Here is a 15976-nt window from a genome sequence, read left to right as displayed (position 1 = left end):
TTTAGGAACCTTAAGTGATTTAATAAAAAAGAATCTGTAATTGATCAAAAGAAAACTGCAATACTTCATGCTTAAAGCCATAAAATCAAATTTCATCCTTGTTAATGTATTTCTTTTGCTTGACCATATAATAGTGTGAAAGTCGACCTGCGCTGTAATAAATCAGATAACAGCAGAACCAAAGAACTTACAATTAATGCTTTATTATTTTAACTAGTGGGAGTGGGGGTACATGGAGGAGCAAACAGTCAGTGCTGCTCTTCCCTGCACGTGGCCTGACTCAAAGAATATAGGCTGCTAACAAACTTAAATACATTGTTCTCCGGTGGGTGATCACCTACTGCACCATATTTGGATATGCTTGACCAGCTCATGCTACCATTGGTCAAGCTGAGGTTGCTGTGTGCAGCCAGACAGGTTAACACATCTTTCACAGTTAGTCACAAACAACCCTGTTTCCTTGTGGCCTTGAAGCCCCACAGCTCAGTAACTTCTTATCAATCACGCCACATTCCACAGAAAGCAGATGGCTTTTGCCTTATTACAGCAGCTATATAACCAGTAACCCTTTGTTCACCAGAGTTCCCTTCCCATTGTCTTCTATGTTATCAAGGTCAATCATATTAAGTTCCATCCTTGGACAATGTAGGTAAATGCTGTTCGAAGTGCCATCAGTGGCTCTATGATAACACCCTACCTCTTGAGTCAGAAGATTGTAGATTTCTAAATAAAATTTACTGGAAATTCTCCACAGGTTAGGTACACCTGTGGAGAGATGTCAAACAAGGTTCAAAATTACATAGGGTAAAGTTAGGGAGAGATTAAATAGCAAAAGGGATGATAATGCTAGGTGGAAGAGAATGGATAACGAGAGGAAAAGTAAAGAAATGGTCAGTCTATAGTGGGTGCGAATGGGAATATTAATATTTGCTTTCTCTGGGTACATGTAAAGGATCCTATGGCATGTTTCTGAAAAAGCAGAAGAGTTCATCTCTTTAACCTGATCAATGTTAATTCCTCAAACAGCATCTGAATCAGATTAATGCAGAACAATGCAGATGCTGAAAATTTGAAATAAAAATAGGAAATGTTGGAAACAGTCAGCAGGTCAGGCAGTATCTGTGGAAAGAGAAATGGCGCTAACTTTTCAGGTTTGTAACTTTTCATCAGACTTGATCAAAGAGATGGGAAAGAAAAAAAGTAATGAGGTTGGATCTACTTTGAGGTAAGAAATGACAGTGAGGTGGGGGGGAGAGGGGAGGGGAGGAAGAGAGGTGGGGGAGAAAAAGCATTTGGAAATGCTGTATTCTCCTACGGACTTCGGCTCTACTCATTATATTGACCAGCATATACATCAATATTTAATCTTCATGTGGATTTGGCAAAATGCATGAAAGGTGTGGAAAGTGAGATTGTGGATTACAATCAAGATGGTTTATTGATCAGTAGGTTGAAATTAGTTAAAATATGCCATTGTATGAAGTTTGTAGGAAAGGAACCTTTGAGGAAGAATGAATATCAGAGAAAATTCTGAAAATTATTTAAAGAGGGTCTTAAATCTGAACAGGGCACACTGTTGTTAGGAAGGTTAAATTGGCCAAAGTAGTTTGAAAGATATGATAGCAAATATGCATTGGCAAGCACTTAAAGTAGTAATTCATAATGACTAATTAAAAAAAGAACACCTGTCAGTTGTGTCACTTAACACCAGCACCAACAGAAATGTAAAATAACATTCATATAAAATCATAGAATGATTACAGCACAGAATGAGGCTGTTTGGCCCACACATCTGCAGCAGCTCACTAGTTCCACCCCTTGGCCTTTTTCTCCGTGGTCTTGCATTTTTTTTTCTTGACATATTTATTCAATTTCCTCAAAGGTCAAAATGGAACCTGCATCTATACTCTACATTTCCAGATTCCAATTACGCTGCATTTAAAAAAAACTCTTTCCTCGTGTTACTACTAATTATTTTCTCCTATATTTTATACCTGTGTTAGACCTCCAGCCCTCGACACTTTGACGTGTAAGAACAGTCTCTCACTATCCATTTGGTTCAGACTGCTCGGATCTCCTTTTGGCCTTCTCTAAAGAAAGCAGCCCTAGTTGCAGTCTATCCTTGTAATTGTAGTCTCTCATCCCAAGAACCATGCTGGTAAATCTTTACTGTATCCTCTCTAATTCCTTCACATATCCATATAATGAGATGACCAGAATTGAACACAATACTCCATTTGAGGCTTGAACAATGTTCCATACATTAAGGTTAGTATATGTTATTGATATAGAGGCATGGAGTTTAAAATCCAGGGCAATCATGCTGAACCTTTATAAAACACATGTCTTGACTTGGCTGGAGTATTGTTTTCTATTCTGGTCACCTCATAGGGAAGGATGTGAAGCCCAGAATTGGATATGCTTTATTAACTGCTTTCTCAACACGCCCTTCAACTTTCAGTAATTTGTGTACCCATGCACCCGTTATGCCTGCACCACTTTTAGAATAGTTTCCTATATACCATCATTCTCCCTACCAAAATGCACCACCGTGCATTCCTCTGCATTAAACTTCATTTGCCATGCATCTGTTCATTCTACCAGCCTGTTTTATGTCCTACTGCAATTTATCAATATCCTCTTTGTAGTTCACAATACTTGAGGTTTTGTCATCTTCAGATTTAGAAATTGTGGCTTGCAGCCCCAAGTGTAGGTCATTAATTTAAATAGCAATGTCCCTCCCAGCAATCCCTGGGGAATGCCCCTAATCACCTTCCTCTGGTCAAAAAAAAAACTATTCACCATGACTGTTTTGTTGTTTGTCACTTAAACAATTTCACATCTATGTTTCCAATGTCCCTTTTATTATACATGCTTCAACTTTGATGATAATGTTACACAGCAATGTTGACTGCAGAAAGGGGAGGTGGTGCACATGCTCCTGTTTACATCAACAGTGCTGAGGTTGAGATAACTTCCTAGGAGTGAACATCATCAGTAGCCTGTCCTGGTCTAACCACATAGACTGCATGACCAAGAAAATGCACCAGTACCTCTCTTTCCTCAGGAGGCTAAAGAAATTTGGCATGTTCCCTTTGATCCTCACCAATTTTTCTCTACGCACCGTAGAAAGCATCCTATTTGGATGCATCACGGCTTGGTATGGCAACTGCTCTGCTCAGGACTGCAAGAAACTGCAGAGTTGTGGACACAGCTCAGCACATTGCGTAAACCAACCTCCCCTCCATGGACTTAGTCTACGTTTCTCGCTGCCCCACCCCAGACACCCACTCTTCTCCCGCCTCTCATTAGGTAGAAAATACAAAAGCCTGAAAGCACATACCACCAGACTCAAGGGCAGCTTCTGTCTAGCTGTTATAAGACTATTGACTGATCCCTTAGTACAATAAGGATGGATTCTTGACTTCACAATTTACCTTGTTATGGCCTTGATCCTTATTGTCTGCCTGCACTGCACTTTCTCTGTCAATGTAACACTTTATTTTGCATTCTGTTATTATTTTCCCATGTACTACCTCAATGCACTGATGTGATGAAATGATCTGTATGGATGGCATGAAAACAAAGTTTTTCACAGTACCTCAGTATTTACAACAGTAGTAAATCAATTTACCAATTTAGTTTATAGTACCTTATCAAAACTACATTGACTGCATTGTCCTCAACAAGTCTTATCTGTTACTTCACTAAAAATTCTAACAAATTGATTAAACACAGTTTTTCCTTTAACAGATCATGCTGGTTTGCCTAAAATAATCCATTTTTCTCTAGGTAACTATTACTCCTGAACTGGATCAATGTTTCTAATAACTTTCCCAATACTGATGTTAAACTGACTGGCACACAGTTGCTGGGCTTATTCTTGCTCCCTTTTTTGTACAAAGGAGTAACGTTCACCACTCTTCAGTCCTCTGGCACCACATCTGTATCCAGAGAGCAGTAAGATTGCCATTTTGCACACCCTCTTCCAACATTTCCCTCCCATGCTTGCCTCAGAATCCTAGGATGCATCTCAGTGACTTAAGTTCAGCCAACTTTTTTAATACCGCCTGTCAATTTGTGTTTTTTTTAAACGTATCTAGTGTCTCTACTATTTCTTTTCTTATCACTTTTTTGGTGAAAATATTCATTGAGTACCTTAACACTGTCCTCAATGTCCATAGGCAAGTTCCCTTAGGTTATAGGTAAAGGTTTATACTATTGTTAAAAGAATAGGAAGCTTTGTATTGGAGGATCGGGGGACAAGGTGGAAGGGTTAATGAGTTTTAAATTTCACAAAGGATACTCCAAATTGGGATGGAGCCAGCAGTGAGAATGCGAATAAACTAGAAAACTTGTTTGCATTACGTGCTACAAAACTTATCATTTTCCAGATTTTTTTAATCAGTTCATTAATTTCCCTCAATTATGGTGTAAACTTTCAGTCATAGTCTGTGACGAATTGCTTTTGGATTCTTGTGTTAAACAGTTGAAGTATGAACATCCTATCATTGTTAATTTTGCTATCATTACAATCACAGAATCTAAGCCAATTTGATTAGGCCAAATCCACGCTATGAAAGGTAAATAGTCTGACAATCTGTAAATAAAAAAGAAATCAATAGAATGTTGACCTGGTAGATGACTTGGGAAGCAGTTCACTTGTTTATTTGGATTTTCACTGAGCATTTAAGTTTCCACACAGGTTATTACACAGATTTAAGGCTTGAGATTGGGGGTAATATATTAAAATAGAGGATTGGTTAAGGGTTAGAAGCAATAAACAAATGATTTTCAAATTGTCAGGCTATAACTAGCAGGGTACTGTAAGGATCAGTGTTTGGATCTCGGTTGTTGACAATCTATGTTAATGACTTGAATGAGGGCATTGCATGTCATCATCTTCTTATGGAGCTGAGGATAATTGTATGTAATATGTTCACAAGTTCAACAGTGTTATGAAGGTGCAGAGGGTATGGTAAATAGCTGCAGATCCAGGAGCTGGCTAAATGGGTGACCAAACTTGTGCCAGTTGGAATATAGTGTGGAGATCCATGAAGCTATGCACTTTGCTTGAAACTTTTTTCTCTCTGAAGGGAGGAACTTAAAAGTATCCTTTGAACAATAAACAAAGTTGACGTGTAGGCAGTTAGTACAGCAATGATACAGAAGCTTTTTTTTAAAACAAGTAGATTGAAGTATTGGTTTATTATTGTCACTTGTACCGAGGTACAATGAAAAAGTTGCTTTGCATACTGATCGCACAGGATTAGTACAGACTCCATTGATGTAGTACAGAGTAAGGTGTCACAGCTACAGAGAAAGTGCAGCGCAATAAGGTACAAGATCACAACAAGGTAGATCGTGAGGTCAGCATCCATCTCATTGTATAAGGGAACCGTTCAATAGTCTTATCACAGTGGGATAGAAGCTGTCCTTAAGTCTGGTGTTACGTGCCCTCAGGCTCATGTATCTTCTACCTGATGCATGAGTAAGGAAGTTTTACTACAATAATATAGGCCCTTTGGAGACATTGCTCCTGCCATGCAGTTTTGGTCTCCTCATTAAAGGATGCATGCAAGGGCAGAAGTTCCTAGACTTTCCAAGATGAGGTTACTAGAGATTTGAGTTTATCAGGCCTACATTCCCTGAAGTTTTGAAGAATGAAAGGACATTTCAATGAAATCATAAGCCCATTAAGTTTTTAAAAATTAAATGCAGAGAAGTTGTTTCCTTGGTTAGGTTTCTTGAACGAGAGATGACAGTTACAAAACTAGATGGAAAAGAATATTAGGGATGACATTATAAGGAGTCAGCCTTTCAGACTGAGGTGATAAATTTTTCACTCAAAGGATAACGAATCCTTGGAATTCTCTGCGGAGAGGGCTGTGAATGCCCTGTCATTAAATTTATTTGAGAATAAGGTTGATAAGTAATCTGGATACTCTGGAAAATGAGGAATTATGGATAGTTAGGGTGGAATATCATGTATAGTTGGTTCTGAAAGGCCAGTAGGCCTGATTTTGCTGCTTTTTTTTGTATGTTCTTGCATTGCATTGGCAGATGGCGAGAACTATGCTTCATGATTTTGCATGGTAGCAAACAGATGTCATCTCTTGAACAATAAAAGGAAAAGAAACCAGGTGTTTTACCATTTTTTTTTTGTCCCAAGCATTTCCAGTGCCTGTTTCTACCCAAATTTGCTTGCTACCAAAATTGTTGTGTGGAGTGAAGAGTTCACAAGCTGATTGACAGACTGCACTGGGGGAGAAACTTATCTAAATGGGCTAAGCTGCATAATATTCCCTCTGTTGCCATTTAGTTTATCCTAATGTACCTTGGGAATAAGATAAACAACACATGGAGGACAAAATGAGTCTGATTACATTAGTTTCATTTTGTTGTTTATGCTTGGCCTCTCACCCTAGCCCCATGGCTGTGGGTTCCCTTCTGCAGCCACGTGATGCCCAACAACCTTGAAGCTTAAATTCTACAGCCTCTGATTAGAGCAGGGTGCACATTGCACCCAGGCCTCTGGGCATTGTCTCTGCACGTTACACCACACAGAGGAGTTTTCACTACTTGTGCTGTCAAAAGCCAGCATCATTTGATTATGAGAGACTTTTGCAAACAGTTTTAATTGATTTTAAGCAAATTCAATATTCTTAATATTTAAAGATAGTTTTTAAAATTATTTTTAAGTGGTTGACAGACTCATTTCAACTAAATTTGGCAGTGGTAGGTATGCCAGTTTTGGTTAGCGTAAAATTGAGCAGTTAAATAGAAAAAAGTATTAGAACTTTTGATTCTAAGTCATGGAATGTCCCAGACTTGAGGGAAAGTCTAAGGGTGCAGCAAGAGGTCAGATGTATCTGTACCTTCCTATGACGTTTTCTGTGCTTGTATATTGCAGGCGAGGAAATCTAGGAGTCCCAAACACAGCAGCTAGTTGGTAGTTCTTTGCAGAACTGCCAGCCGCCTGTCATTGTGATCTGGCTGAGTGATCTCACACACGGCAGTCAAGGATGATATCGTGGCTTCCCTCCTGTGTTTTGTTAAATGGTAGACTTGTGAAGGAAGCCTCCTGCACAAGCAATATCAGAACATGTGGTCAGTTTAGAAGTGTACATAACTGCTTCTGTTCCTCAGGCCACTGAGTTTCTTAAGTTCCTCATTAGTATTGTGGTTAGTGTCTCTGCCTTTTGCGAGTGAGACCAGGGCTCAATTCCCTGACAGAGACATCTTTGTCTCAGTCAAAGCATGGCTGTCTGGATCTCTGACCATTGAGTAAAAGTAGAATTCCTTTAAAGGAACTTCTTTGAAGAATCTAGAGCTCAAGGTCAAAGTTTCAGAATAAGTGTAGACCATTTAGGATAGCGATGAGGAGAGATTCACACAGTGGGTAATAAATTTTATGGAAATCTCTACCCGAGAATGCTATGGAAACTGAATTCATCCAAGACGATGAGTGACACATTTCTGGAATTAAAGAAATGAGATTTGAGGTTGAATATTGGACATGATTTTAATGAATGACAGAGACTCAAGTGGTTAAATGGCCTGATGATGCTCCTGTTATGATTTAAATAAAATGTCTGATTCAATTTGAGAGAGGAATTATTTTACTGTTGAGTTGCATTGGCTGTGTCATATAGTTAATGTACGTAATTTTATTGACTTTATTCTTTTGCCTTCTTTGTAAAACTTCTCCACTCGTGCAACTGCACACAATCTTCCAGCACCCTAACTAATGTGAATGGGGTTAATGTGATGAAGTTGAGAGGAATTTAAAATAATGCATGATAAATATATGCTAAATAAATGAGAGAATGTTTTTGCTTTGTATTATCCATTTCCACAGTTGTGATTTGAAAGCCATGAAAATATGTTCCATGTTTTCTTTATAGGACCACATCCAATCTCAAAAAGCAGTATAGATGGTATTGAAGTCTCTGGCACTGGTACAGTACCCACGTTGCCACCACCCGGATTACGGCCCCCACCTTTACCACAGTATCCACCATACGCAACTTCAGAATGTAAGTTGCCTTGCACTTCTCCTAAACCCAGGATGATAGCAATTCTGATTTCAAGTGCTTTGATATGTACAACCAATAATGTTAGTGTTTTGGTTTATATAACTATGTCACGAGATATCTTTGCTCCTATTGTATTTTGTAATAATTGTATGCTTCCATGAAAACCAAAAATGCTGGAACCTAGTTGAGGTCAGCTAGCATCTGTGGGCAGAGTTAATGTTTCAGGTTAATATTATTTAAAATTGAAGTAAGGTTAACTTGTGCTGCTGTTTCCACTGATGCTGCCGGCCCTTCTGAGTATCTTGGATATTTTTGTTTTTTTTATTTCAAATTTCCAGCAATGTTTAATTTTACATAATTTTACATCACTTTCTTACTGAGATTTCAATTCTTTGTTAGCTTTTTTTTATCATGGGCTGTTGATGCTTTGGTCGTATGCATGCAAGTCACATGTATTATATGATGAATTTTCATCATGACGATGCCAAAAAGATGATCAGGAAATTTCAATTAAGCTATATTATACAGAATATTGGTCAAATCAAAAAATTTACCAGAGTTCACATAAGAAAGCATCTTCTTCTCAGACATTCCCTTGGAATTGAGGATGATGTGCTTCCAATCCAGCTTTTCTTTGGGTCCTGAGGTGGCTGATGAGACTCATGTAAAACTGGGGACTATTCCACAAATGGGGCAGGTGGGTAGTTTATGATGATGCACTCCTCCTGCTGTTCAAGCAGGACTTTGTACTTTCTGTGCATGGACTTCAAGTAGTAAAACATCAGCCATCTGGCATCCAATTATCCTGATGTTTTGGCATCTTACTCGCCAGGGCCCAGTTTCCAGCGCTCCCTTGGAATTTTCGCTGGAGTCCTTGGAAAATCTATTATAGTACTGTGTAATGATTTAAAGGAAATTTAGTGTTTTAGGGTATTAATAGGAAAAACACACAATAGTCAGGAAGAGTCCTGAGCTTCTTGGATTAAGAAAGTTTACTTGTGCCATCTCAAATGCTTTTTCTCCACTTTGAGCAGTCGTGGGTCGGGAATTCCCAAGAGTCGGTGGGGATGTTGCATTTGTTTCAAGGATGCTTTGATCGTATCCATGAATCATTTCCTCTGTCGACCTGGTAATCTTTTTGTGTGACAGAACTGTATAGTTCTGTTGTGGGGATCTGGTATTGGGCATGTGAATAACATGGCTTGACTGACAGAGCTGACTGAGTGCCATCAGGCCTTGGCGCTGGCAACGTTAACCTGGGAAGAGGATACTTACATTGGCTTGCTTTTTCTTCCAGTGAATTTGGTCGTGTCTTTCACCTGTTATAGGTAGTCCAAGTCTTAAAACAAATAGAGCAGGGGTCACTGCTGACCAGTAAACCATGAAGTCTTGTGCTTCAGACACCCCTTTCCTCAATCAACCAAAGGCTCTGCTGGCACATTGAACATGATGAATTTCATCATCATTTCTGCCTTGGTTGATAGGTGACTCCCAAGATGTGGGAAGTGGTCTAGGCTTTCCGGGTCTCACCATGAACCTTTATTATTGAAGGGTGGTGTTGTGCAGTGGAGGGCTTTGGTTTTCAGGATATTGAATGTAAAGCCCATCCTGGCATGTGCTTCAGTGAAAGAGTCAGTTATGGCTTGGAGACTGGCTTCTGAGCATGCATAAATATATGCATTGTCTGCATGCTGCAGCTTCACTACATAGCACCCTTTACATGATTCATAGCTCCAGAATTTATTCTGATTTAGTTGTACCTGTAAAGTTTCACCTGTTATGAACAAAGCTAGGATATTGGTGTTGGAAAAGTAGGAATATTTTCTACAGCCTATTATTCTCTAAACTTAAACTCAGACTCCATACAAAAATCAGTATTCAGATCCTTTGGGGGAGTGAGACGGTAAACGTGGATTTGTTGCAGCTCAAAGACAGTCCTACATTAATTATTTGATATTGTCGACAAACGACGAGTGCTTCACGGATTAAGTGATTGGGGAAAAATTAAAGTTGACGATGGCTTGTCTCAGTCTAGCCACAATCTCAGCATTACCTGAGCCCCACAATGAGGGGGGAGGCTCTTGAGATATTATCAAGTATGCAGTTTAACAGTTGAGGGATTTAGTGGGGGAGACTTGGTAAGAGGGTTAAACTGGTATAAACAGTGAAAGGGGGAGCATCCCACAGCATTTGCAAACTGCTTGATGCTTCATTTTGAGGATATTTATGGTCCACGCAGGCAAAACTTATCTGAGGTAAAGAGACAATCCTGGACTTGTACTTTAATCTTGCATTCAGCTGAAGAGTCCCAACAAGCTTGTGATTATTTTGACCTACTGATGAGACCCATGATGAGGCATGGGTATTGGATAGAATTATCTGAGCATGAGAGAAAAGCATGCAGGAGTTGGGTTCTAAACTGGGGAAGTCTTCAGGAGCAGCTGGAATGTTTCCCCTCCAAGAAAATACAGGTTTGATTAGGAAAGTTTGTATGTGGACCAAATGCAGGCAAACGGCATAAGCTCAGGAAGGCACCTTGGTCGGCATGTGTGAGTTGGGCCGATGGAGTTGTTTCCATGCTGTGCAACCCTGACTCCACATTTATAGAATTTCCCCTATGTCCTTCTAAATCATTTTAAAGCTGACAAGGTCTTAATAAAATATTGGAATGCAGCAACAGTAACTTGTATTTATCTAGTGTCTTTAAAGTAATATCCCAAGACCCTCCACAGAAGTGTTATCAGTTTTTATCTCTGCCACCTGAAGAGATTTTTTTCCTTGTGGGGGAAGGAATTAAGTATGGACATTCATACCTTTTCAAAGGAGAAGGTATGAACAGGCTTTTTGAACTTATGCAGTCATATGTTGAAGGTACTGTTGTTGAACTGAGTTGCAGGATTTTGATACAATATTATTTTCTTTCCCAATCAAAATGTATTTTCTAATCTGTGTGATGTTTGAGTTGGATGGGAACTTGGTGTTGGTGTGACTGGGCACATGCACGTGTTTTTCTGAGTGGCAGAGGTCATGGATGCACAAGGGTTTTGTACAAGAAACGATGGTGAATTGTGCACTGGCAGTGAAGAGAGTTGATGCTTAAGGTCGTGAATTGAGTTCAAGTCAAATCCGATTCTATATGCTGCACATTGTTGAACTCTTAAATGTTTTTATTTATTTGTTTTTGTTTTAGTTCATTGGTTTGAGAGGTGTGGTGCATTTTGTAGATGGTACATGCTGCAGCATGGAAAGAATGAATATTTGGGTGGCAGATAGGGGTGCCAAACGAGTAGGCTGCCTTATTCTAGATTGTGTTGACATTCTGGAGTGTTGTTGGAACTACGTCACTCCAGGTAAGCAGAACGTTTTCTATCACCACCTGCTACTCCCCTCCCCACCCTCTGACATTGAGTCCTGTAGATGGTGGAAAGGGCTTTGGAGTCTCTGGAGGTTGGAGGTGATTCACTTGCAACAGGCTACCTGGCCTTAGATCTGCTTTTTGTGTGGCTTGTCCAGTTGAGTCTCTGCTCAGTGGTGACCCCTGATGGTGGGTTGATGGTGGGTTCTCTGTGGTACTTTTGTGTTGAATACCAATGGGGGGTGGGGCAAATATTGCTTGCCACTTATCAGTCCATGCTTAAATGTTGAATAGGTCTCGCTTTACACAAATGTAGACTACTTCATTTTCTGAAGATTGAACATTATGCTGCTAGCACTAAATATTCCCTCTTCTTCCCTTTTGGAAGGAAGTTCATTGCTGAAGCAGCTTAAGGATGGTTGGGCCCAGGACACTCTCAGTGGTGTACTGGGGCTGGGATGATTGATGTCCAACAAACACAGCAATCTTTCTCTGTGCAGGGCTTGGCTCTAACCATTGAAATGTGTTCCCATTGACGCTGATTAACTTCTGTTTGCAAATTGATATTTTTGGATTTGCACTGGTAGTGTTTTCATGTCACTACTGCACTGGTACAGTAGTGTTATAGGTCATGGGCTTGGGTGCATTTTGTAGTTAGAATACTTGATGCCACACTTAGTTGCATGCTTCCTTGATACCAAGAGACACCCACCTCATCTTTGGATTCAGTTCTTTAGTCCATATTTGGTTTGGAACTGGGTGGTCCTGGCCATTGTTGAGCAGATTGTGAGTAAGTACAGCTTGACAGCACTGATGGCACCTTTGTCATTTGCAATTAAAAGTCAACTGAGCAGTAATTAACCAGATTGGATTTCTTCTTTAAATGAATGGAATTTTTCACATTATCATGTAGATAACAGTGTTACAACTCATTGTTTCTGAAGTATGTTATAGAAAGTGGAATAAGTTTGGGGAGTCACTCACCTTAGAATCTGGACTCTAGACAACTTTTCTAGCAGCGATCTACTTTTTTGTGGCTGACCCAGTGAAGTCCATGTAATTGTGATTCTGAGGATATTGATGGTGGGGAATTAATCATAGAATCATGGAGCTGTACAGCACAGAAATGGGCTGACCCACTACTTCCATGCTGACCTTTTTGCCCATCTATACTAATCTTAAACTTCTTGACCAGCCCACCATGTGAGATCTTGTCAAGTGCCTTACTAGTCCATTATAGACGATGTCTACCTCCTTGCCTTCATCAGTCTTCTTGGTTAACTCAAAAAAAAAATCTCAATCCAAATAGTGAAGCAGGATTTCTCCCACAAATTCTATGTTGAATATCAAAGGGAAGTGGTTAGATTTTTCCTTGGGGAAGTTGGTCATTGTCTGGCTCTGTGATATGCTTACTTGGTGCCAACTGTTAGCTGAAGCTTGAATATTGATCAAACCTTGCTGCAAGTGGGCAGAAGTTGCTGATTTATCTGAGGAGATGTATTGTTAAGTATTTGATTCATTAGTGAACAGAACCACCTTGAAGGTCAACACTGAAACAGCTAAGGACGATTAGGTTAGGACATTTCCGTGAGGGACTCTTGGGTTGGTGAGAGGCTGAGATGGTTGACCTCCAGCAACCACAATCATTCACTGTGTTCAATGTCACTGCAGTCTATGGAGTATCTTCTCCTCTTGATGTCCATTGATGTCAATATTGCCAAGGCTGCTACTTGTCATTCTTGCTCAGATTCTACCTTTTCATATTCCTGTTTCCCTTGTCCTTCAAGGTAGAAGTTGCCATTTTGGATGGTGCTGAAGTGTTTATTTTTTGTAGATGGTACACGCTGGAAGCAGAGGAAGTGGAGCAGAGGCTGTCAAATAAATGGACTTTTAATTTGGACAGTGAGATTTGAGTGTTGCTGGATCTGCACTCATCCAGACAACTGGAGAGAATTCATACAGTCCTCACATGGTGCATTGATTGTAGGAAGATTTTGGCAAGTCAGGATGTGAGTCATTCACTGGAGAATGCCCAGGTTTAAATCTGTTCTTGTAATGATATATGTGCAACTTCACCTGTTCTTCATCAATGATATGGCTTCCAACTACCACCCTCACCCACCTCCAGACCTATCAAGGCTTTGATGATGGGAGCCTTTAGGATACTAATTCTTTTTATTATCGAGAGGTGATGTGTTGATGTCACTGACTTCAGTTGTCTTGGACTCTGCAAAACAAAGGCTGGAAAAGTAAGTTATTCATGAAGGTAACAGATTGATCTTGTTCGGTAATGTCCCCCAAGGAAGGAAATCTGCCTTCCTTACCTGATCTTGCTTGTACAGGTCCTCCCCAGGTTACAACAGGCTTCTGTTCCTGAGAACTGTTCGTAATCCAAACAGTTTGATAGTCAGAAATGTGGCTGCGAACCAAAGTCCTACATGGCAGAAAATGCCTGTTAAGGTGAGTTGCCCCATAGGAATAGTCTGGAGAAGCATTTTAAATCTTGTTCTGGCATTCTTAATAATAAAGCTGATATTAAAAGTTCAGCCCAAGCTTATCTCAAGCTTATAATATTCTTTTAAAAGATTTTTCTTTTAAATTGCAGACAAGATGTTAAATGTTATTGATAGTTTTAAAAAGGGTGCTGCTGCTGGCCTGGACTGATAGGATTCATAAAATGGACATCAAAGTGTTAACTGGAATGTATTCTTCTTAGGTTCAATATAGCAAAATTCTGGCTAATGTCAAGAACCGCTGCCTGCAGGACTGCAAATCCATCCCATGTGCTTATTCATATGTATGAGCTGTACATGGGGCATTAAAAAGCTGGTGGGGAAGGATCTGTATGTGATTTCAGACACAACAATATGATTAACTCTGAATAGCTTCCTCAGTTTAGGGGCAATTTATTGTGGAGGATAAATGCGGTGTTTCCAGTGTCATCCACATCTTAAGAACAAATAAAACAAAAATCACCCTGCAACCTTCTCTGCTCCTTTTCCAGTCTGTCGATGTAACTGAAAATGCTCTTCCTCAGGAACATTCTACCAAATGTTTTCTGCATCCTCTCCTGGGCATTTGCATCCTTCCTATAATGATCAGAATTGGACATAGTACTGAAGTTGGATCCAAACCATGGTTTTATAGAGTATCAGCAGAATATTCTTGTATTTGTATTCTATGCATCTATTTATAAAACACAGGATCTCAGATGTTGTTTCATTGCTTTCTCAACTTGTCCTGTTGTCTTCAAACATTTCTGCACATTTTATGCCTGGGTTTCTCTATTTCTGCACCCTTTGGCAGAATTGTAACTCTGAAATAGAAACTGCAAGAGAAATATAGAGCAGCGGCATAGTTTATTCTAGGTGAGTGGAGAGTGAGATCAGACTGAGAAGCGAAGCATCGAGTGTACATGTTCCCTGCAGAGAAACAGGGCTTTATGAAGACATCAGGTTGCCAGTCATCCTTGCTTTCGATTGGATTCTACTGTCTATAAACTCTTAATTCATGCTACCAGCAACTCATGAGAAATAGTCCTTTTAAGGCACAACTTGTAATTTCATGGCATGCAATCAAAGTTTCTTGCAATTTGTAAGAAAGACAGCATAAGAGCTAATGGCAATTGCCTGCAGTCTTTGAGCCCTGAGAGAATGTGGGGGGAGAAAAGGGAGTAAAATGCAAACCGGTGAGCCAACAAGGAAAAATGTAATGGAGAAGTATGTACAATAGAGGGGTTGGGGAGAAAGGGAGAAAGTTAGTGTCTGCCTGTGATTTTTATGTACTCTTTTGCATAATTATAATGGTTAAGGAGCTGACTTTTATCACCCCTGAGGCTTGCCCCTCACTTCCATTATGCTGGACTTCCACAATAAGGTGCAGTTGGCATGAATTTAATCTGATTTTTGTCTTGGATTTATTTCTTGGCCTGAATTTTGTGCTTGTTGATGGTGAATCTGCTGGTGCTCACTGTCATTACTTTGTAAAACTGGCAACAACTTCTGGCATCCACATGGAAGCATTTTATTTCTACTTTCAATGATCAGGACTTCAAACTTCCATTGGTTTTTAGAGCAATCATAGTGCATAAATTGTTGGAACTTAATATTAAATTGGCGATTTGATGAAGTCTGCATAAAATTGTGGATTAATGTGAACTTCAAATACTTATGGACGATATCTGCTGTAAATAAAAAACACAAACGTAAGTGTTGAGACTTGTTCATACTGGAGTGACTGAGTTTTTAATGACCACACAAAGTAGGAATTCCTGCTGAACAAGCACTGTAACTCCCCAAAATTAATTTTTCATGCAGTGTCACATTGTACAAAAAGAATATTTAAAGGATCTTTTGAATCTCTTCCTTTAAGCCCATGTAGATTGATTTAACTGTTCTGATTTTTCTTTGCTGTTTGTGAGCTCTCTTTATTCCATTAAGGTTTCCTTAAATATGTTGTAGTCATTCTAGCATAGCATCTATCCATCATTATGCAAATATGGCCACATGTGACCTACCACATAAAAGGACTTGTTCATTTTGCTGATTATTGTTCATCATTTTGCTGTCATTCCATCACCAAA

The 15976-nt window shown here is 39.6% G+C and overlaps 1 protein-coding gene across 1 annotated transcript in view; it reads left to right on the top strand.

The window, feature by feature from the left end:
• Nucleotides 1-15976, top strand: part of rbm27 (RNA binding motif protein 27) — a 106750-nt gene that overhangs the window by 35905 nt on the left and 54869 nt on the right. The window contains exon 8 of the mRNA XM_052013296.1: nt 7908-8039. Within this exon, the coding sequence (XP_051869256.1) occupies nt 7908-8039 (132 nt within the window). The remainder of the gene's footprint in view (nt 1-7907; nt 8040-15976) is intronic.

Source organism: Pristis pectinata, chromosome 4 (assembly GCF_009764475.1).
Source record: "Pristis pectinata isolate sPriPec2 chromosome 4, sPriPec2.1.pri, whole genome shotgun sequence".
Classification (NCBI taxonomy): domain Eukaryota; kingdom Metazoa; phylum Chordata; class Chondrichthyes; order Rhinopristiformes; family Pristidae; genus Pristis; species Pristis pectinata.
The sequence above is the reverse complement of the archived record's forward strand: the minus strand, read 5'-3'. Positions and strand labels throughout refer to the sequence as shown.